The sequence below is a fragment of the Procambarus clarkii genome, chromosome 92, assembly GCF_040958095.1.
Source record: "Procambarus clarkii isolate CNS0578487 chromosome 92, FALCON_Pclarkii_2.0, whole genome shotgun sequence".
Classification (NCBI taxonomy): Eukaryota; Metazoa; Arthropoda; class Malacostraca; order Decapoda; family Cambaridae; genus Procambarus; species Procambarus clarkii.
This window is the reverse complement of record NC_091241.1, coordinates 12,214,884-12,237,930: the sequence shown is the minus strand read 5'-3', so window position 1 is coordinate 12,237,930 and position 23,047 is coordinate 12,214,884. Positions and strand designations below refer to the sequence as shown.

The window sequence follows — 23,047 nt, the reverse complement described above, 5'->3', positions numbered from 1 at the left end:
ACCTCAGGAGGGCCCCCCCCACGTACCTGTAGTGTCCGTGGACACGCCCACAATGTCCGTACCTCAGGAAGGCCACCCCCACGTACCTGTAGTGTCCGTGGACACGCCCACAATGTCCGTACCTCAGGAAGGCCACCCCCACGTACCTGTAGTGTCCGTGGACACGCCCACAATGTCCGTACCTCAGGAAGGCCACCCCCACGTACCTGTAGTGTCCGTGGACACGCCCACAATGTCCGTACCTCAGGAAGGCCCCCCCCACGTACCTGTAGTGTCCGTGGACACGCCCACAATGTCCGTACCTCAGGAGGGCCCCCCCCCCCACGTACCTGTAGTGTCCGTGGACACGCCCACAATGTCCGTACCTCAGGAAGGCCACCCCCACGTACCTGTAGTGTCCGTGGACTCACAATATGTCATTCAAAACGATGTCAATATGTCATTCACTTTCACGTGAAAAATAAAATGACAGTCCCGAGTCGAATGGCCTTATTTCACAGTGAAAACAATATTGGTCTCCAATTTAAAATTGCAATTTAAATAAGCTTGCAACATTTTAAATATAGGGAGCCGGTCGGCCGAGCGGACAGCATGCTGGACTTGTGATCCTGTGGTCCTGGGTTCGATCCCAGGCGCCGGCGAGAAACAATGGGCAGAGTTTCTTTCACCCTATGCCCCTGTTACCTAGCAGTAAAATAGGTACCTGGGTGCTAGTCAGCTGTCACGGGCTGATTCCTAGGGGTGGAGGCCTGGTCGAGGACCGGGCCGCGGGGACACTAAAAAGCCCCGAAATCATCTCAAGATAACCTCAATAAGATAGGACCAAATTGCAGAATATACTAATATCAGTCGAAATTAAAGAACATGTATTTTTTTTTCCAAATTCACCCAAGCCGGAAAACTGTTTACACTGTCAGACAATACATTGCTTTCCGTTATATACAATCAAATAACAAATACATAAATATATGCAATCATAAATGTATAAAAAGAGGAAAAACTAGATGTAAATTTAGCACAAATACTGAAAAATATAACAAATTTATCAACATTGAAATTGAAATTGAAATAAGTTTATTGAGGTAAAATACACACAAAGGGATGAGGTAGCTCAAGCTATTCTCACCCCGTTCAGTACATCGTGTTAATACATACATAGACACACATCACAAACAATAAACATATTACCAAACATTCTGAGAGATAAACAATTTTTATCAACATGATTACAACCGCAATAACTCTAAACAAATGTTGTGACAGGAGACTAATCCCTCAGAACTTAAGTGCAAAAATAAACTCTAGTTAATGATGTCGACGCTAATGCCCGGGCGACTTGACGGCGCCTGTGGCTTACCTACCGAGTCACACCTCAAATCCCACAACACTAACAGTTTATAAGCAACTTTTGAGTTTCTTTTTATATAGGCACCTAAATGTGACCCCTTAAGCAGTCACAGACGTCACTGCGTTAGCCATCGTCTAGGAGACGTACATATAAACACTGTAATTAAAAGCCCAAGTCGAAAAGGCGTTATTTTAAGAATATATTAATGATAAACAAGTTAACTAAGAGTCATTGTGCAAGCACGTAGAGCCCGGGGAGTCGAGATCAAGGTGTGTGAATCATGCGGGTCATATAAGAGCGTCAAGGACGCCTTCCCAGTGTGTTTACATGTGTAGTTAATCCCATCGCCACCAGAGGACAGAAAATGGGAATCTGAAACGTTTTCTGTGATTGAGAAATTAATGACTAACTCCTGTTAATTACGCTAAGTACTGATAAGTATATCTTTATACTTCACTGTCAGGCCGACACTGAAACAGCAACGTTGGCACTTGCTCAGCTGGCACTGGCCAAGCTGGCACTGGCCCTGGTAACACCGGCCTAGCAATCACTGACAAATCTGACACACACAGGGCTGAAACTGCTAAGTTTCATTTCATTTGTTCATTTATACACTAACAGCTATTTATTTACCATATACAATTTTCCAAACATGACAATGTGTGTATTCACCTAGTTGTGCTTGTGGGGGTTGTGCTTGTGGGGGGTTGAGCTCTGGCTCTTTCGGCCCGCCTCTTAACTATCAATCAACTGTTACAAAGCAGTAACTAACAATTTCATTTTCTCCACACACACACACACACACACACACACACACACACACACACACACACACACACACACACACACACACACACACACACACACCTCGCGGCTGAGTGGATAGCGCTCAGGGGTCTTAGTCCTAAGAGCCAGGGTTCAATTCCCGGCCGAGGCAGATGCTTATGAGTTTCTTTCACCTGATGATCCTGTTCACCCAGCAGTAAATTGGTACCTGGAAGTTAGACAACTACTACGGCCTGCCTACTGAGGATGTGTGTGCGCGCGCGCGCACACAGAGGAATTAGAATGGGTAGTAGGTCAATTTTGCAGAAATAAATAGTAAATACATATCAATGATAAAGGAAGTCTGTTAATTTTACCACAATATAAACGAAAGCGCTCAAGCCATTTCCAATTTCTATTTCCTTGGTTATTATTAATTTTCCCAATTTTATCACATACCTATATATGTGAATATACATATATGTGCTAGCATGTATTGTCTGTACAAATGTATACTTCATGTATATACCAATGAGTATACATTTTAACCATATTAAGAGCACGTTAATTTATATGTTAATGTTGCACGAAGGCACGGACGCACGCATTCATTCCCACACACAAGCACACAAGTACTCCCAAGTCCCCCTTCACATCATTCTCCAATATTCAGGGCTTAAAATCACACACTACACCGTCTCAGCATATTCTTTTGAAACGTGGGTAGCAAAGACCGTAGAGTTTATCCACGGTGTGTTGGCGGAAGATAGTGACCTTGACCCGGATTCACGAAGCAGTTACGCAAGTACTTACGAACGTGTAGATCTTTCCTCAAATTTTGACGGCTTTGGTTACATTTATTAAACAGTTTACAAGCATTAAAACTTGCCAATCAACTGTAGTTATTGTTATAAACAGCCTCCTGGTGCTTCGGAGCTTTTTAACTGTTTAATAACTGTAAACAAAGCCGCCAATGATTGAGAAAAGATGTACAGGTTCGTAAGTGCTTGCGTAACTGCTTCCTCATTCTGGTCCCTTGTCCTCTGCGTACTTTATTCACTCTCGTGTTCATGATGATATCCTCATAATGCATTCAGAGTTTGCCAGTGCAGGCGACTGATCACATGGCCCTGTATGACTAACCACCCTGTGTGATTGGGCTGTTTAGCCTCACGTAGCTAGTTCTTGACACACTCTGTAACCCTCCATATAGTGTAGAGAAGCTGTATAAATAACCAAGGTACCTTGTTAATAATATATTACCTGGCAATGTCTGCGTTTGTTTGTGTTTCTTAAACGTGGAAATTTACAACTTACCGTGCCAGTGTTGCCCTTAAGACGCCAGGCTTGAGGCGGCCTCTCCTCCCACTCACCTGGAAAAAGATAACACCAATGATAGCAAATAGAAGGAAATATGAGAAAACAACAATAATACACCTGTGGTAATTAGCTATTAAGAGAAACAAGAGGCCTGGGGTGAGATTATCATGCCCACACCTGGGCTGGGAGGTGAGATTATCATGCCCACACCTGGGCTGGGGGATGAGATTATCATGCCCACACCTGGGCTGGGGGGTGAGATTATCATGCCCACACCTGGGCTGGGGGGTGAGATTATCATGCCCACACCTGGGCTGGGGGGTGAGATTATCATGCCCACACCTGGGCTGGGGGATGAGATTATCATGCCCACACCTGGGCTGGGGGGTGAGATTATCATGCCCACACCTGGGCTGGGGGGTGAGATTATCATGCCCACACCTGGGCTGGGGGGTGAGATTATCATGCCCACACCTGGGCTGGGGGGTGAGATTATCATGCCCACACCTGGGCTGGGAGGTGAGATTATCATGCCCACACCTGGGCTGGGGGATGAGATTATCATGCCCACACCTGGGCTGGGGGGTGAGATTATCATGCCCACACCTGGGTTGGGGGGTGAGATTATCATGCCCACACCTGGGCTGGGAGGTGAGATTATCATGCCCACACCTGGGCTGGGGGGTGAGATTATCATGCCCACACCTGGGCTGGGGGGTGAGATTATCATGCCCACACCTGGGCTGGGAGGGAGATTATCATGCCCACACCTGGGCTGGGAGGTGAGATTATCATGCCCACACCTGGGCTGGGGGGTGAGATTATCATGCCCACACCTGGGCTGGGGGGTGAGATTATCATGCCCACACCTGGGCTGGGGAGTGAGATTATCATGCCCACACCTGGGCTGGGAGGGAGATTGGGATGAGATTATCATGCCCACACCTGGGCTGGGGGGTGAGATTATCATGCCCACACCTGGGCTGGGAGGTGAGATTATCATGCCCACACCTGGGCTGGGGGGTGAGATTATCATGCCCACACCTGGGCTGGGGGGTGAGATTATCATGCCCACACCTGGGCTGGGGGGTGAGATTATCATGCCCACACCTGGGCTGGGAGGGAGATTACTCTCTCGATGCCCTCATCCAGAATACTTGTGTTAACAACAACAACATGAGGGTGGTGTTAGGCCGTGTGTGTGTGTGTGTGTGTGCGTGTGTGTGTGTGTGTTGGCAGAGCCGCCAACACTCACACAGTAGCAGGTAAGGTTGGTTACAATGGTGACATCAACACTGGTGATTACAATGGTAACAGCGGTTCCCGAATATGACATTTAGAGTCGTTACAACTGGACCGTGGACCGTATGTGTGTGTGAGAGAGAGAGAGAGAGAGAGAGAGAGAGAGAGAGAGAGAGAGAGAGAGAGAGAGAGAGAGAGAGAGAGAGAGAGAGAGAGAGAGAGAGAGAGAGAGAGAGAGAGAGAGATGGAATATAAAAAACAATGACTCGATAATTGTAGATTACAGTTCACAAGAGCGAACAAAGTGAACGTGCACAATCGTTACATACACACGATTCGAACTCAGGTTCTCTGTTTTTTTTTGTATTATTATTATTATTTTCTACCACAGACGTGGCCAGGCATTTACAATGCTAACCAGCATATATATATATATATATATATATATACATATTCTTCTGTCCTCCATGGACAGGGTGAGAGATCTGGTAAACATATAGTTCAGGGATATATTGAACAATCAGTCATTGAAGGTGATTGTAGTGCTTTTAAAATTCTAACCTAACCTAACCTAACCTACACACTTAAATACATAACTACACATTGTTCCGTCTGCTCTACATAAACAGTGTTCGATGTGTCTTTTTACATAGTGTTCCCTTGCCAGGAGAGAGTGCGCGAACAAACAGAAGATTTACAAACATTTACAATCAGATTCTCATACGGGCTCGCCATAGCCCGTGCTACTTGGAACTTTTTGCTCCAGGTAGCGAATCTTAAACAACAACAACAACAAACAGAAGATTAGTAAATGGTGCGAGTACAAGCTCCTGAACACCCCCCCCCCCTCTCTCTCTCTTTTACACACACACACACACGCACACACACACACACACACACACACACACACACACACACACACACACACACCACACACACACACACACACACACACACACACACACACACAACCCGAGTAAATGCAAAGTAATGAAACTAGGCAGTGGAAACAGGAGGCCAGGCACAGGATACAGAATAGGAGATGAAGTACTTAATGAAACAGACAGAGAGAGAGATCTAGGAGTTGACATCACACCAAACCTGTCTCCTGAAGCCCACATAAAAAGAATAACGTCTGCGGCACATGCGAGGCTGGCTAACATCAGAACAGCCTTCAGGAACCTGTGTAAGGAATCATTCAGAAACTTGTACACCACATATGTAAAACCAATCCTGAAGTATGCAGCCCCAGCATGGAGCCCGTACCTTGTCAAGCACAAGACGGAGCTGGAAAAAGTCCAAAGGTATGCCACTAGACTAGTCCCAGAACTAAGAGGCATGAGTTACGAGGAAAGGCTGCGGGAAATGCACCTTACGACACTGGAAGACAGAAGAGTAAGGGGAAACATGATCACTACCTACAAAATCCTCAGGGGAATCGACCGGGTAGACAAGGATAAACTATTCAACACTGGTGGGACGCGAACAAGGGGACACATTTGGAAACCCACATGAGCCACAGGGACGTTAGAAAGAACTTTTTCAGTGTCAGAGTAGTTAACGGATGGAATGCATTAGGCAGTGATGTGGTGGAGGCTGACTCCATACACAGTTTCAAATGTAGATATGAAAGAGCCCAATAGGCTCAGGAATCTGTACACCAGTTGATTGACGGTTGAGAGGCGGGACCAAAGAGCCAAAGCTCAACCCACGCAAGCACAAATAGGTGAATACAAACACACACACACACGGACGTGGAAACCATCTTAAATCATCCCCCGGCAAAAAAAATAAAATGCGTGGGAGAATCATTAGTATTCTAGGATGACCCTCCTGATCTGGTGTGAGGGAGGGAGAGAGGGAAGGGAGGGAGGCAGATGGGAAGAGGAGGGGTTGAGGGAAGGAGGGGGGGGGGGGAGGGGAGAAGAAGGAAGGGAAGAGGCAGATTAGAAGAACCAGAAGAAAGAGACGGAGGAGACGGAGATGGACGGTTGTGTCAGGTCAAATGATTAACATTTTAGTATGATATGACCTTAACCCCCCCCCACCTTCACTGTGACATTCATGACCCTCTGCTTTGACCTCTAAGTGAGTGTCCATAACCTCAAGCTCTTGGACTCTTTCCAACCGTCGTTTGACAAATCCTTTGACTCACGACCAGTTTTATGTCAGATGTACCATATATTGCGTGCACACACACACACACACACACACACACACACACACACACACACACACACACACACACACACACACACACATTAGCACAGATGTTATCGGGCAGGCAGGCAGGCAGGCAGGCAGGCAGGCAGGTAGGCAGGCAGGCAGGTAGGCAGGCAGGCAGACAGGCAGGCAGGCAGACAGGCAGGCAGACAAGCAGGCAGGCAGACAGGCAGGCAGACAGGCAGGCAGGCAGGTAGGCAGGCAGGCAGGCAGGCAGGCAGGCAGGCAGGCAGGCAGGCAGGCAGGCAGGCAGGCAGGCAGGCAGGCAGGCAGGCCAGAGCATCACCACATCCTCTTCATAAACCCAGTATTGATTCACGTTTAATCTCGGCTATACATGATGTTCACCTGGTGATACATTTCTCTCTCTCTCTCTCTCTCTCTCTCTCTCTCTCTCTCTCTCTCTCTCTCTCTCTCTCTCTCTCTCTCTCTCTCTCTCTCTCTCTCTCTCTCTCTCTCTCTCTCTCTCTCTCTCTCTCTCTCTCTCTCCACGGAGAGAAACATTCTCCAGACAGGGACGCGGTGAGCCTAAGTGTCCCAGGGTCGGTATTCATCAAGAACGCACGTGTCCACTTACGATATCTCTTCCTCTTACCTTCTTCAAGGTGACTTCGTATGTATTAATTATACAGTTTACGAGCTCCGTTGCACCGCGAGGTCGCCCATACTATCTCTGGGTGGAGACCTCGTAAACTGTTTAGTAAACTCGTAACTAAGTCGCTACGATCGCGCTAAGAGGGACAACTCTCGTTTAAAATGCAAGGGAGTAGCAGAGACGCTGGTGGCGCCATCTATTAGCAGTGAGGTAAACCACAGGCAGTACTGCTGCTGCCATCTGACGGCGGGATGCTCATATCACATGACAACAAATGAGCAACTTTAGTCAAACGGAAACAAATCAGTTTTCGTGTAATCGTGTTATTATTGTTCTCAATTTTCAAGGCCAATTTCACTTGGAATATATATATATATATATATATATATATATATATATATATATATATATATATATATATATATATATATATATATATATATATATATATATATATATATATATATGTCGTACCTAGTAGCCAGAACTCACTTCTCAGCCTACTATTCAAGGCCCGATTTGCCTAATAAGCCAAGTTTTCCTGAATTAATATATTTACTATAATTTTTTTCTTATGAAATGATAAAGCAACCCTTTTCTCTATGTATGAGGTCAATTTTTTTATTGGAGTTAAAATTAACGTAGATATATGACCGAACCTAACCAACCCTACCTAACCTAACCTAACCTATATTTATAGGTAAGGTTTGGTTAGGTAGCCAAAAAAAGCTAGGTTAGGTTAGGTTAGGTAGGTTAGGTAGACGAAAAAACATTAATTCATGAAAACTTGGCTTATTAGGCAAATCGGGCCTTGAATAGTAGGCTGAGAAGTGCGTTCTGGCTATTAGGTACGACATATATATATATATATATATATATATATATATATATATATATATATATATATATATATATATATATATATATATATATATATAAGTTTGTGAGGGTACCACCTCTGGTGCAAATGTGGGGACCCATAGCCTCGGAGAAGAAAATAAAAATAATATATATATATATATATATATATATATATATATATATATATATATATATATATATATATATATATGTATATATATATATATATATATATATATGTGTGTGTGTGTGTGTGTGTGTGTGTGTGTGTGTGTGTGTGTGCAAGAAGGTACATTGGGGATTAACAGAGAACATAAGAGTTCAAGTTGAAATTACAGTCTTGTAAAGCCACTGCACCTTAGATGGGCAAAATTAGTTCCTAAACCTTCCCATTAGTAGAAGGTAGGGACAGTGTGACAAGGGGTAGGGGAGGAGGGGGTGAAGGGAATACGAGGGTTAAGGGGAGAGGGAGAATGGGAGAATGTGGGGGGCAATGTTGTCAAAAATCTGCCCCTGGCCCAACTTCGTGGACTAGCATAAGTCGGCATTCACAACACAAGACGCTCAGCCAAAGAGAGCCTCGGGAAAATCAAGCAAGCTGGTAGCACGGTGTCTATATCGTCGACACCTGTAGCCCAGGTTCGCTTCCCGGGGTGAACTGGAACGGTTGGGCACGTTTCCTTTCAACTAATGCCACTGTTCACCTCAAGAGTAAATGGGTATCCTGGAGTTAAAGACAAACTGATGAAGGGTTGCATCCTGGGGGGAAAGTGAACTGTTTGACAAGTAGAGGGCTTCCTGTCCCCAAGAAGGAGAATATGAAGGCACAACAGCGTGATGTATCAAATGAATAAGTTCAGTAGAACTTCTGGTTTCAACTCTTTTGACCATGTCGTAGCTCAGTCGATTAAGGCAGTGTCTGGGATGTTCTCGGACGCAGGTTCGAATCCTCGTCACGGCCCTTGTGGACTTGTCCACGAGAATATGAAGGCTCTGGCACACACCTGGTCCCAGCAGCACCTCTCAGCTCTGGCTTGAATAGGACCATAACTCCTAATTATGCTCCTAATTAATGACAGTCTTAGTTTAGGGAGATTGCATAGGTCTTTTTTTTTATCTGTGGAGGCTGGGAAGGTCATTGACCCCTTAAGGTAGTTACAGGTAGTTGGCACAAGGTCACCCACACTAACGAGGTCACGTAAATATCAGAACAATTACCTGATACACATAGAATTGTCTCGTCGTTCGCTGTCTGACTGTCTGACTGTCTGTCTGTCTGTCTGTCTGTCTGTCTGTCTGTCTGTCTGTCTGTCTGTCTGTCTGTCTGTCTGTCTGTCTGCCTGTCTGTCTCTGCCGCGCTCTCTCTCTCTCTCTCTACCATTCACCACTGTCACTTACGTCATGCGGGGGCGAGTGACCCTTGACCTTTGACCCGTGCCTCAGGTCACTCCCACACACTCCTCCCAGCCTACCTACACTCCCACCACCTTACACCCTCCCCCACCTATACACCCCCTCCCCCCTCTCCCTAGGGTCCACATACATATATACACACACCCATTGTACAGATATATTTCACACAATAAATGTATAACAGTTCAATCCTGAACTTTGTCAGAAGAACAATATATATATAAATAGTTCTTTGCCGACAAAAATATATTTTTTTGATGTTTTGAAGCAGATGATGTGTGTGCCTCCGGGGGTTCGATCCCATCTTACTGCTTCTCATTATGGTCCGGTCGGTAGTGCTGGGACCTAGGTTAAGTAATAATTGTAAATAAGAAGCAATAAGATGCTTATCTTAAGATACTAAGAAGGTTAGGTGAGGTCGGTGTTTTCTATGAAGCTTTTCAAGGTAAACTAAAATATTCACAATCAATTAGTATGTCACATATGCATTTATTAAATAAGCCAATATTGACTGAAAGCAAGTCCGAGGCTGGGTGCTGGGACCTTTACTGTGCTGGGTGCTGGGACCTTTACTGTGCTGGGTGCTGGGACCTTTACTGTGCTGGGTGCTGGGACCTTTACTGTGCTGGGTGCTGGGACCTTTACTGTGCTGGGTGCTGGGACTTTTACTGTGCTGGGTGCTGGAACCTTTAGTGTGCTGGGTGCTGGGACCTTTACTGTACTGGGTGCTGGGACCTGTGCTAGGTGCTGGGACCTTTACTGTGCTGGGTGCTGGGACCTTTACTGTGCTGGGTGCTGGAACCTTTTAATGATCGCGTCCAGGCAATAGGCTTTGTGTCATAAGCTCTGACACACGCCTGATTGCGCCCCTCTCACTACGCGGTCTCAAACACCATCCCACACACACACACTCCCCTCCCACGCTCTCCCACGCTCTCCCACACTCCCACACGTATCCATCTCACTCTCCCACACACACACACAATCGCCCTCTCTCCCTTCTTTCACCTCCTCCTCCTCCTGTGGACAATCTCCACAATTTCTCAGCTTTCAGACTATCCTCCTGTGTTCCAAGACCGTTGTTGTGGTGCTTGGAGGAATATTTCTTGCTTTCTCTGTCCCTCTTACTTTATTTGGCCACTTATTCATTTATCTTTCTCCTTCCCTCTCCCTCTCTCTCTTACTCTCATCTATTACTCTGTGTCTCCCTCCCGTTTCCATGTTCCTTCCCGCTTCTCTCACTCTCACTCTCTCTCTCTCTCTCTCTCTCTCTCTCTCTCTCTCTCTCTCTCTCTCTCTCTCTCTCTCTCTCTCTCTCTCTCTCTCGTTGTTTCCTCCCACACGCTCCATGGATGACGTATAAATATAGCTTCAGGCAAGGATTACTCTGTCGGTTTCCAAGAAGTGGTGATAGTGGTGGTAGTGGGTGGTGGTGGCACTGGGTAGTGGTAGAAGTGGATGGTGGAGGTGGTGGCAGTGGGTGGTGGTGGCACTGGGTAGTGGTAGAAGTGGATGGTGGAGGTGGTGGCAGTGGGTGGTGGTTGTGGCAGTAGGTAGATATGATAGAGCCCAGTAGGCTTAGGAATCTGTACACGAGTTGATTGACAGTTGAGAGGCGGGACCAAAGCTCAACCCCCCGCAAGCACAACTAGGTGAGTACAGTGTTAAGCAACTGGAGGCTCAAGGTCGAGCATGGTAATTATTCACGGCTCGTATACATGTTAATGAAGTTAATATTTGCTAATACAGCGTAGGGAGGGAGAGGGGGGAGGGAGAGACTGAGGGAGAGGGAGGGAGGGAGGGAGGGAGAGACTGAGGGAGGGGGAGAGAGGGAGGGAGAGACTGAGGGAGGGGGAGGGAGGGGAGAGACGGAGTGAGGAAATACATACATAAATAACCTGAGAGTTGTGAAGTGCTTGTGTATGTTACAGTAAATACATGCCATATTACCTGTATCACATCCCTGGAGCCAAAAGGAGTCGAACCCCCGCTCTGTATGACAACAAGAGCAAGGTCTTCCCACTACACCAGAGCGCTCACAATAATAACGAGAGAGGAAGTGACTTAATTACCACCCAACCCGCGTCATATATCTTCCAAGACCGCCAGTAAGTACTCACAGGTTAGACCGTTAAGACAGCCCATCCTCCAAAACAAAGACCCAAAAGTCCATTCCATGCACCCGCCAAACCCCCTGTTTATGAATGAAAAACGGTTTACACACGACTCACAACTGATTTCGCCCGAACACTTCCGGAACAAGTGCTTCGCTGACGACTTTTGTTCGAACCAAAACGCTGTAAATGCTTCACCCACGTACTACAAATAATCGCCAACAGAACCTAAACACCTAACCTAACCTAACCTAAGCAATGCCTATATATGCACAATATGCTAATATATTATAACATTAATTTATGTTTGAGAAAATTCCCGTTTTCAATGAACAGCATGTAAAAATTTACGAATGGTTCTGCGGGGTCGACCGCTGAATGGAATGGACTTGGTCCGAGTGTAACACTGTAAAAGTGTTTGGTTTAGTTTAATACATACATAGAGTACATGAGTCACAGACAAAGATCTGAGAGGCGCCAGTTTGTCGGCCTGAAACTCACACCTCAAAGCGTTAATGACCCCAAGTGACCTGAGGTCAGATCATGCAAATTTCACCTTGCTTCTGATAATCTCTTAGTTGGAGCCTGGTAGCCTTCAAACTTGCCGACGTTTAAGGAGTGGCTTGGTAGAGTGCCTCAGGCTATCTACTTGTGGGCGGAGTTAGTTACTAGGTTCCCCAATAAATACTCGGAGAACTACCGATTCGAGAGCATTAAGCATTAACAGACAGAACGGCAGTCAGTAGAGCAGAGGAGACGGCCCTAGCAGGGAGGCTGTCGGCCGGCAGGGCGGGAGTCTCTGTCAACTACAGACCCCCCCCCCCCTCTCTATCCAGCTATAGGCAGAGACACTTGGTGAGTTGAGCAGTAAGGTGACTTGGTCGTGTTTACATATGTTGTGTGATGATCAGGGGCAGTCAAGTTGTAGGGTTCTCGAATTCTTGGATGATGATTCACTTTGCATATTAAACTGGAACATTTTAATTGAATTGCTAAATTATGATACTTCATGGGAAATATAATTATGAATCTATTATTTAAATTGTGTTTAACTTTGTTCCCTAGAGCTTTGAGTTGAGGTGAGAAAGCCTCTGTGGTTACTGGTTTCATGATATTATTGAGTACATGTTTGGAGTTGATACATGGTAATAACATCCTTTGAGAATATTTTGATACAGACAAGTTCCATTCCTTGTCTTGTATGTAATGGTCTAGAATGGATGGTGGCAGCATTTCGTCTTCTACTATCTACTCTTCTACTTCTACTATCTACTCTTCTCCTTCTACCTATCTACTCCTCTCCCTCCACCCCTCTCTAAACTCTCACTTTCAACTAATGACCATCCTCGCCCCTCCCACCTCTCTCCCTCTCACCCCAAACCCTCACTAATTACTTCACTATTCATTTCTTTCCTTTCGTTTTCTCTTATACGTTTGTGGCAATGATTCTGTATTCTAGAGTTCTCTCTAGAGTTTCGGGTAACTGATCAAGTCTCGGCGCCTTGTAGTCTTAGCACCTAGGTAGTCAAATACCTAGGTTACAAGGTGTTGAACGAGAGAGGTTGCCTTAGGATCTCTGGGAGTGCTCTAGAATAGTTAGCTAACTGGGGACGGGATAACGGACTAGAGAGAGCTGTTTCCCCCGGCCTCGTTAGTTAACTGGGGGGTGGAATAATGGACAAGATAGAGCTATTTCCACCACCCCCCGTTACACGAGGACGGGTTGGATAAGAGCTTCTGCACCACCAACACCAACACTACAGTGACCTCTATGGACACACAGGAAGGAGCTTCCACCTCTCATTCTAGCAATCTTTAAAGCCAGACGTAAGTGGATGATCACCTTACTGCTGCGTGCACGACCTGTGTGTTCTCTGGGTTGTCCAATCACCTCGCGGCTGTGGACAACCAGCAGACAAAGACACAGCGCCAGGCGTCCGCAGACCAACACCTGCCTCATGGCGCCATCATCCACGAACATGACAGCGACAGCCCACGTTCTCTTAACAAGCAGATGTATCGCGAACGCGTGTAGCCGGACATTAAATAAAATACACGTTAAACTAGTTATAAGAAGATTTTTGGAACTAGGCTTTAAAATGAGCGGACGGCACTTAGCTTGCAGAGTACTGATGCTGACCCTGTGCAGGTCCTAAGAGAGAGAGAGAGAGAGAGAGAGAGAGAGAGAGAGAGAGAGAGAGAGAGAGAGAGAGAGAGAGAGAGAGAGAGAGAGAGAGAGAGAGAGAGAGAGGTAAACAAGTGGGTAATCACTCCCCCCCCCCAACAACAACCCCCCCCCCTCACACACACACACAACAACACCTCCCCTCCTCACACACACACACACACACACACACACACACACACACACACACACACACACACACACACACACATACACACACACACACACACACACACACACACACACACACACACAAGACCCTCACTACAAGACGCCACACAGCTAACAATACACTTTCAACTTTCAAATTAGAAAACCAAGAAGCCCCTCCTCCCCCCAGGCAATAAGCCCAACATCACACACACCACACACAATCAGCTTCCTCTCGAGGCAACAAAAGACATCCAAATGAGCCCTACATTCGGCACAGTGCCACAGAGGGGCCCCAGTGCCAGCTGGGAGTCCCTCTTGATCCACATTACACGAGATAGGATTCGATCCTATCGAATAACAATAATCAAAATCCGTTCTAGCCGTCTCCTATTTCTCCTGAAGGTATGAGGAGAAATTACAAGAGAAATCATATTATTTCGTCTCTTCTTCCTGATTGGAGGAGGAACAGAGCGTGAGTCTCAGCGTCACGCACTTGTACGGAATGACGGATCGAGAAACCGGAGAGCTATATCCCCTCTGGTTTGACTCCTGTTTATCCAAGGGGAATGGTTCCGAGATGGTAAATCTGACACAACGGTGCAGCGGTCACACACACACACACACACACACACACACACACACACACACACACACACACACACACACACACATACACATACACATACATACACACACACACACACATACACATACATACACACACACACACACACACACACACACACACACACACACACACACACACACACATACACATACACATACATACATACACACACACACACATACACATACATACACACACACACACACACACACACACACACACACACACACACACACACACACACACACACACACACACACACACACACACACACACACAGGTGGGAACTGAGTGCCCAAATGAGCCACAGATATATTAGAAAGAATTTTTTCAGTGTCAGAGTAGTTAACGGATGGAATGCATTAGGCAGTGATGTGGTGGAGGCTGACTCCATACACAGTTTTAAATGTAGATATGATAGAGCCCAGTAGGCTCAGGAATCTGTACACCAGTTGATTGACAGTTGAGAGGCGGGACCAAAGAGCCAGAGCTCAACCCCCGCAAGCACAAATAGGTGAGTACATATACACGGGGGGGGGGGGGGGCGCCTCATGGCTGAGTGGATAGCGCCTGAGGGTCGTAGTCTTAATGGCCCGGGTTCAATTCCCGGCGGAGGGGGAAACAAATGGGTAGAGTTTCTTTCACCCTGATTATCTCACCTTCACTGCTGTTCATCTAGCAGTAAATAGGTACCTGGGAGTTAGACAGCTGCTACGGGCTGCTTCCTAGGGATGTGTATGTATATGTTAGAGAGAAATATATATAGTAGACATAGTAGAGTAAAAATAGACTGGTTAGAAAGGCGGGGTCCAAGAGCTAATAGCTCGATTCTGCAGACACAAATAATAACTATACACTGTACATACATAAGTCAACAGTGTTCGCATATTGGTGGTTTGGGAGGGGGAGTGGGGGGGGGCTGACGGGGGAGGGGGAGTGGGGGGGGGCTGACGGGGGAGGGGGAGTGGGGGGGCTGACGGGGGAGGGGGAGTGGGGGGGGCTGACGGGGGAGGGGGAGTGGGGGGGGCTGACGGGGGAGGGGGAGTGGGGGGTGTGACGAGACCAATCAGGTAGGAAGAGGATAGGAAGAGAGATAGAGGCGGAGAGAGAGGGGAGGAGATAATGAAAGGGAGTTGTATGTAAAGAAAAGGATGAAGAGGAGGTGGTGACGAGATGGAGAGGGAAGGGGCGAAAAGCTAATGACACGGGGTAGAGAGAGAGAGAGAGAGAGAGAGAGAGAGAGAGAGAGAGAGAGAGAGAGAGAGAGAGAGAGAGAGAGAGAGAGAGAGAGAGAGAGAGAGAGAGAGAGAGAGAGAGAGAGACAATGTCTTCAACCAGAATATGACAGGGACAGAGAACAATGATATGGGAGAGGATCATGGGAAATGGGATCAGGTGATTCCCCCCCTAATCACCATAATTAACGCTGGGGCAATTTACGTCAGGGGCTCGAGGTAATGGCCATATGCATACACACACAACCACTGTGTATGTATGTGTATGTATGTGTATGTATGTGCGTTTATACTCACATAAATGTTCTCACCTCCTTGTACTTGCGGTGGTTGAGCTTCGCCTCTCAGACCCGCCTTCTATATCTACCGCTCTGTTAAACTTTTCTGACACTTGCATTTGGTCTTCTAATGTCTCTGTGGTTCATCTGAAGACCAAGTTTCTAACTTTGGTCTCCTTCTTTGTGCATCAAACATAATAAATAATCTGGCATGAGAATTTGTTTGATAATTTTGTATGTTGTAATCATGTCTCATCTAACTCTTCTGTCCTTCAGTGACAGGAGAATTAATTCCTTATTAAGTCTTTCCTCATAATTCACACCTGTCAATTCTGGTTATTTAGTGGTATATCTGTTTGTGGGAGAGGTGGGGGGGGGGGAGTAGGGTGGGTGTGGGTGGCTCTATGGGCGGTAGCGTGGGTGTGGTAGGGTGGGGTGTGGGTGTAGGTGGTGCCGTGGGCAGGTGTGGGCGGTAGCGTGGGTGTGGTAGAGTAAGGTGTGGGTGTATGTGGCGCTGTGGGCAGGTGTGGGCGTGGGCGTAGGTGTGGGCGTGGGTGTAGAGCAGGCGGCCACTGCTATAAGAGCCAGGCTGACACATTAACATCCTCAGAGGGGGGGGGGGAGTCTTTGCCTGTATAGATGTATAAATAAGTATGAAGTGTATAGTGAGGTATTGCGTGGAGGAACTGTACCCTGTGTACCAGTGTTTCCTGGTGTGTGTGTGTGTGTGTGTGTGTGTGTGTGTGTGTGTGTGTGTGTGTGTGTGTGTGTGTGTGTGTGTGTGTGTGTGTGTGTGTGTGTGTGTGAGAGAGAGTGTGAGAGAGTGAGAGAGAGAGAGAGAGAGAGAGAGAGAGAGAGAGAGAGAGAGAGAGAGAGAGAGAGAGAGAGAGAGAGAGAGAGAGAGAGAGAGAGAGAGAGAGAGAGAGAGAGAGAGACAGACAGAGAGAGACAGAGAGAGAGAGAGACAGACAGACAGAAAGAGGCAGACAGAGAGAAAGACAGACAGAGAGAGAGACCCCTCCCCCCACCCCCGCGGCGGCGGGCACCATACCGCAAAACTAATTTAAAAACTGGCATCAATTCCGCTCTGAATGTCTTACCACTTTTCTCACAAGAATTACAACGTTGCTTACATTATACCAGGCCCAAATACACCTCCGAATACACCCGCAGGCTGGGAGAGGAAACGGAAAAATAGAATACAAGAAGAGGGAAGGAAAAAACAAAAGAAAGAGGGGTAAAATATTGAAAAAAGGCGCGAGTACTTACACAAAAGCCTATTATGAACCGCTTGAAATAAACTTTCAAAAAAACTAATAGGATTAGATGCGCACCTTTCTCACCAGGCAAGATTACGACTAGATCCCACACGTCTCAAGGTGGAGTAGGATCACGTTTTGAACCTTATATCAATCTTACTCTCAGAGTATCTGGTTCTGAACTTTTTATATCAGTCCTGCTCTCAGAGTATCTGGTTCTGAACCCAGTATCAGACTTGCTCTTAGGGTATCTACTTCTGAAAACTAGAAACTAAAAGTATCCTTTTCAAATCGTATATTTGAACAATACAACCCCACCAATTTGAACAATGATTTGTTAGTCAATAAGCTGAGTGAACACCAAGGAAAGGCTCTCACAGTCCAAGGCCCTTTACATGTGTGTATATGCTGCGTTTAACGTGACCTTTTCTGACATATTGATGTCATGATAATCTTACTGTGGGGCGTTCAGCTATAGTGTAGTTAATCCCAAATTTATTTCATAATCAACATTTAAAAAAAAAAATGGGAGGTTAGGCTATTCATTTTTAAATTTAGAGACTGATAACCTGCATTAATAGCGAGATAGATGTTATTACTATTCCACCCTTAGCAAGGTCAGACAACCAGGTCAACTTGTGCATTATTCTTCAAAACGCTGCAAGAGTTCCGTTGAATTTTTTAAATAGGTCAAATACTTGGAATATCTAAATCTTGACAAAATGTTGCGACGAGTGAGGGAGGGCTTATAGTTCCTGAATTATAATGATAGTTAGACCTGGGCTGTTAATTGATTAATGTTCACAGTGTTCTATGACACTGAACACTGAGTGTAGAACACGACGGTGACAAGGGACAATATATAAAGGAAAAGATATCTGTGTTTCGCGGGGAGGAGGAAGATGGTAGCCTAGCAAGAAGGCTTGGTAGTAAGAGCTTCAGTACAGACCTACACATCTGCCTATTACTTAAACAGATTACATATATACTTATTTTACGTAGGCTCGGGGAATATAATAACGGTGTTCTTAATGAATTCTATTAAAGTATTCTTGATATTGTAGGAGTAAGAGTGTAGCGAAGGAAAACGCGAGTAGGCTATTGTCTCATAGACATTTATTAACATCAGACGCCATGGATAAGCTACACAGGAATGTTTGGACATACAGAGATCATAAACATAGGAAATTGGAATGTCGAGGCCGCAGTCCGACACTCCGGTGACAACTGCCTGCCACCTAACAGCAGGTGACATTTCCGAATGACATTAGGAAATCACGTCTTCAATGACAAAGATAATTCTGTCGAAAGGGATGCAAGGCGACGGGTCCAAGTAATTATCAAAAAAGGCACCAAGCCGGGAAGGCTATGTAGCACCAGGTGACGGGTCCAGCAGGATTCCATACCTCAATCTTCTGCTGAAGAGGTCGGGAATCTCTGGAGGTTCATATCTTGCTGTGACCATCATCACACATTGGAGATAATGTGGTGGGCTGTGACGAGGCCCTGTAGACTAACACACACACACGTGCAGGATCTGATGGTTCAAGGCCTTCTGGAAGTGGATTTTCGGGTGGGGGGGGGGAGATATTAAGACAGCCTTCGGCAGATGACCTCACTCTGTTAAGTGTGAGATTGTTGACATCGGTGTCAAGAGACGCAACCTGGCTCTCCTGTTCTCCCCAACAATGCAGGCGGACGAAGGCGAAATGGCACCTCAGTAGCCAGTATGTTGATGGAAGCGTCCAGTGTGAGGGTAGTGTGATGGTCGCATGAAGGCTGGGAAAGTATGAGCGTAGACCCCTCGTGTCACTGCCTGGTCACCACTTGACCTGGTGGATTGAGACAAGACCTTGTGAAAGTAGTAAGGGCAGCAGGAAGGGATGACAGTCCTCGGGGCAGGTGGCCCTCCAACAACAGTTGTTCTGTGTGTTAATCACTCAACGTGGACTCCGCCGATGGTCATCACCCTCAACTTATAATTCTTAACATAACTACGAAGGTGTCTTCATCACAGCGACCATGATTGACAACAGAGGCTGTACAGTTTATGAGGGTTCTATAGCAGAGAGGTCTAGGTCCTCCACTCACAATGGAGGGACCCTGGTTCATTCCCGTGTATGGTAGGGCGAGGGGTAACCCCCCATTGCTCAAAAACCATTACACTGGTTCAAGACACGACCACCTGGAGACGGTACGACCTAATATTGACGGAAGCCTCACCTTCTGATCACATTTTTAAGATGCAAAACAACAAGACGAAGGACACTTGAGTCCTCGATTAGGAGCTAAGTTATCGATTAGACACTAAGAAGTCAGTTATCTAAGGGCCACAGGATTTTTTTTTGGGGGGGACCTTTGACATGCCGCCGGCTTCCTAGCCCCATCGAGGCCACTAAGAGATGTTAGTCCTCAGGTAAATTGAGAGCATTCTTCCACTCTTAACATTACTGAACAGATTCCACCTGCTTCCATAACATAAAACAGAGGATAACTAATCAAATATCCCTGAAACAGGGGTACCTTCCCGCGGCTCACACAAAGGACGTTATCTCAGCGGGAAGGTTGGCAGCCCTTATGTTTGTAAACAAACCTCCCGGCAAGCAGCCCACGTGGTCAGAGATCCGGTCAGGTGAGACTGCCATGTTTGTTCTCTTAATATGTCAACCGCTAAGTACCCCGCCCATCCCCATCTCGCCGGCAAATTTCGAATGCATCTTGAAGATGTTCTTAAGGACACGAGAGTGTGTATAAAGTAATTGCAATGCTCCAGGTACCTCGTTCCGGCTGGTCTGAAGGGTCTAGATATTCAACAGTATAATGTTAAAGATAATGTTAGCTCAGTTCGTTATCACAGAGTTTACATATGGAGTGGGAGATTCGTCATTTATAGTCACTTGTCACAGGAAACGGTACCCACTTGTCATAGGTAAAAGTAGGTACCTGCCAAAGGTAACGGTAACCGCCTGCCACAGGTAACGGTAGCCACCTGCCACAGGTAACGGTAGCCACCTGCCACAGGTAACGGTAACCACCTGCCACAGGTAACGGTAACCACCTGCCACAGGTAACGGTAGCTACCTGCCACAGGTAACGGTAACCACCTGCCACAGGTAACGGTAGCTACCTGCCACAGGTAACGGTAACCACCTGCCACAGGTAACGGTAGCTACCTGCCACAGGTAACGGTAGCTACCTGCCACAGGTAACGGTAGCCACCTGCCACAGGTAACGGTAGCCACCTGCCACAGGTAACGGTAGCCACCTGCCACAGGTAACGGTAGCCACCTGCCACAGGTAACGGTAGCCACCTGCTACAGGTAACGGTAGCTACCTGCCACAGGTAACGGTAGCCACCTGCCACAGGTAACGGTAGCCACCTGCCACAGGTAACGGTAGCCACCTGCCACAGGTAACGGTAGCCACCTGCCACAGGTAACGGTAGCCACCTGCCACAGGTAACGGTAGCCACCTGCCGCAGGTAACGGTAGCCACCTGCCACAGGTAACGGTAGCTACCTGCCACAGGTAACGATAGCTTCGCCAGATCCTGACAGTTACTATGTCGCACTGTCTGGAGAACTAACGCTTTTCTTCTGTCGTGCGTTGTGTCCTGGTTAGTGCACGTTACCACACAAGGTAACTATGAGAGAGTACTCCCTTACCATACAACTATGAGGAGAGAGCATTTAGTTACCATACAAGGTAACTATGAGAGAGTACTCCCTTACCATACAACAATGAGGAGAGAGAACTTCGTTACCGCACAAGCAATTGAGAATTATTGGGAATTTTCTTATAATTATTTTGTGTTATCTTATTGTATTTGAAGTCATAAATTAACTCATATCAATTATTTTGTGTCAATTACTTGAATTATGTAAATCACAAATGATTGGCAGATATGATATTTCCGCCCCCCCTAAACGACAAAGGTGGTCTGGAGACGACAAAGGTGGTCAGGAGACGACAAAGGTGGTCTGGAGACAACAAAGGTGGTCAGGAGACAACAAAGGTGGTCTGGAGACGACAAAGGTGGTCTGGAGACGACAAAGGTGGTCAGGAGACAACAAAGGTGGTCTGGAGACAACAAAGGTGGTCTGGAGACAACAAAGGTGGTCAGGAGACAACAAAGGTGGTCTGGAGACGACAAAGGTGGTCAGGAGACAACAAAGGTGGTCTGGAGACAACAAAGGTGGTCTGGAGACAACAAAGGTGGTCTGGAGACGACAAAGGTGGTCTGGAGACAACAAAGGTGGTCTGGAGACAACAAAGGTGGTCTGGAGACAACAAAGGTGGTCTGGAGACGACAAAGGTGGTCTGGAGACAACAAAGGTGGTCTGGAGACAACAAAGGTGGTCTGGAGACAACAAGGAGACAACAAAGGTGGTCTGGAGACAACAAGGAGACAACAAAGGTGGTCTGGAGACAACAAAGGTGGTCAGGAGACAACAAAGGTGGTCTGGAGACAACAAAGGTGGTCTGGAGACAACAAAGGTGGTCTGGAGACAACAAAGGTGGTCTGGAGACAACAAAGGTGGTCTGGAGACAACAAAGGTGGTCTGGAGACAACAAGGAGACAACAAAGGTGGTCTGGAGACAACAAAGGTGGTCTGGAGACAACAAAGGTGGTCTGGAGACGACAAAGGTGGTCTGGAGACAACAAAGGTGGTCTGGAGACAACAAAGGTGGTCTGGAGACAACAAAGGTGGTCTGGAGACAACAAAGGTGGTCTGGAGACAACAAAGGTGGTCTGGAGACAACAAGGAGACAACAAAGGTGGTCTGGAGACAACAAGGAGACAACAAAGGTGGTCTGGAGACAACAAAGGTGGTCTGGAGACAACAAAGGTGGTCTGGAGACAACAAAGGTGGTCTGGAGACGACAAAGGTGGTCTGGAGACAACAAAGGTGGTCTGGAGACAACAAAGGTGGTCTGGAAACGACAAAGGTGGTCTGGAAACGACAAAGGTGGTCTGGAAACGACAAAGGTGGTCTGGAAACGACAAAGGTGGTCTGGAAACGACAAAGGTGGTCTGGAAACGACAAAGGTGGCCTGGAAACGACAAAGGTGGTCTGGAAACGACAAAGGTGGTCTGGAAACGACAAAGGTGGTCTGGAAACGACAAAGGTGGTCTGGAAACGACAAAGGTGGCCTGGAAACCTATGAGGCACAAAACTGAGGCACCTTACCTGTTCGAGACGGCGTCCCAAAACTGACGTTGAGGCTTGCGTCATGACCACTACTGACGGTGTTGTGGTTGTAGTCAACACCGCTGTTCCTCTGACTGTTGTAGTCAACAGCGCTGTTCCTCTGACTGTTGTAGTCAACAGCGCTGTTCCTCTGACTGTTGTAGTCAACACCGCTGTTCCTCAGGTTGTTGTAGTCAACAGCGCTGTTCCTCTGATTGTTAGAGGCCGTGAACTGAT

At 46.7% G+C, this 23,047-nt stretch overlaps 1 protein-coding gene across 2 annotated transcripts in view; it reads right to left on the bottom strand.

The window, feature by feature from the left end:
• The window catches only part of LOC123775043 (tyrosine-protein phosphatase non-receptor type 13), a 127,801-nt gene that overhangs the window by 75,855 nt on the left and 28,899 nt on the right, over positions 1-23,047 (bottom strand). Inside the window, exon 1 of one of the 2 annotated variants that reach the window (XM_069319361.1) lies at positions 22,811-23,047. This exon is cut by the window's right edge and continues 1,457 nt beyond it. The exons of the other annotated variant lie outside the window; for it this stretch is intronic. Within the exon in view, the coding sequence (XP_069175462.1) occupies positions 22,811-23,047 (237 nt within the window). The remainder of the gene's footprint in view (positions 1-22,810) is intronic. 2 annotated transcript variants of the gene reach the window in all.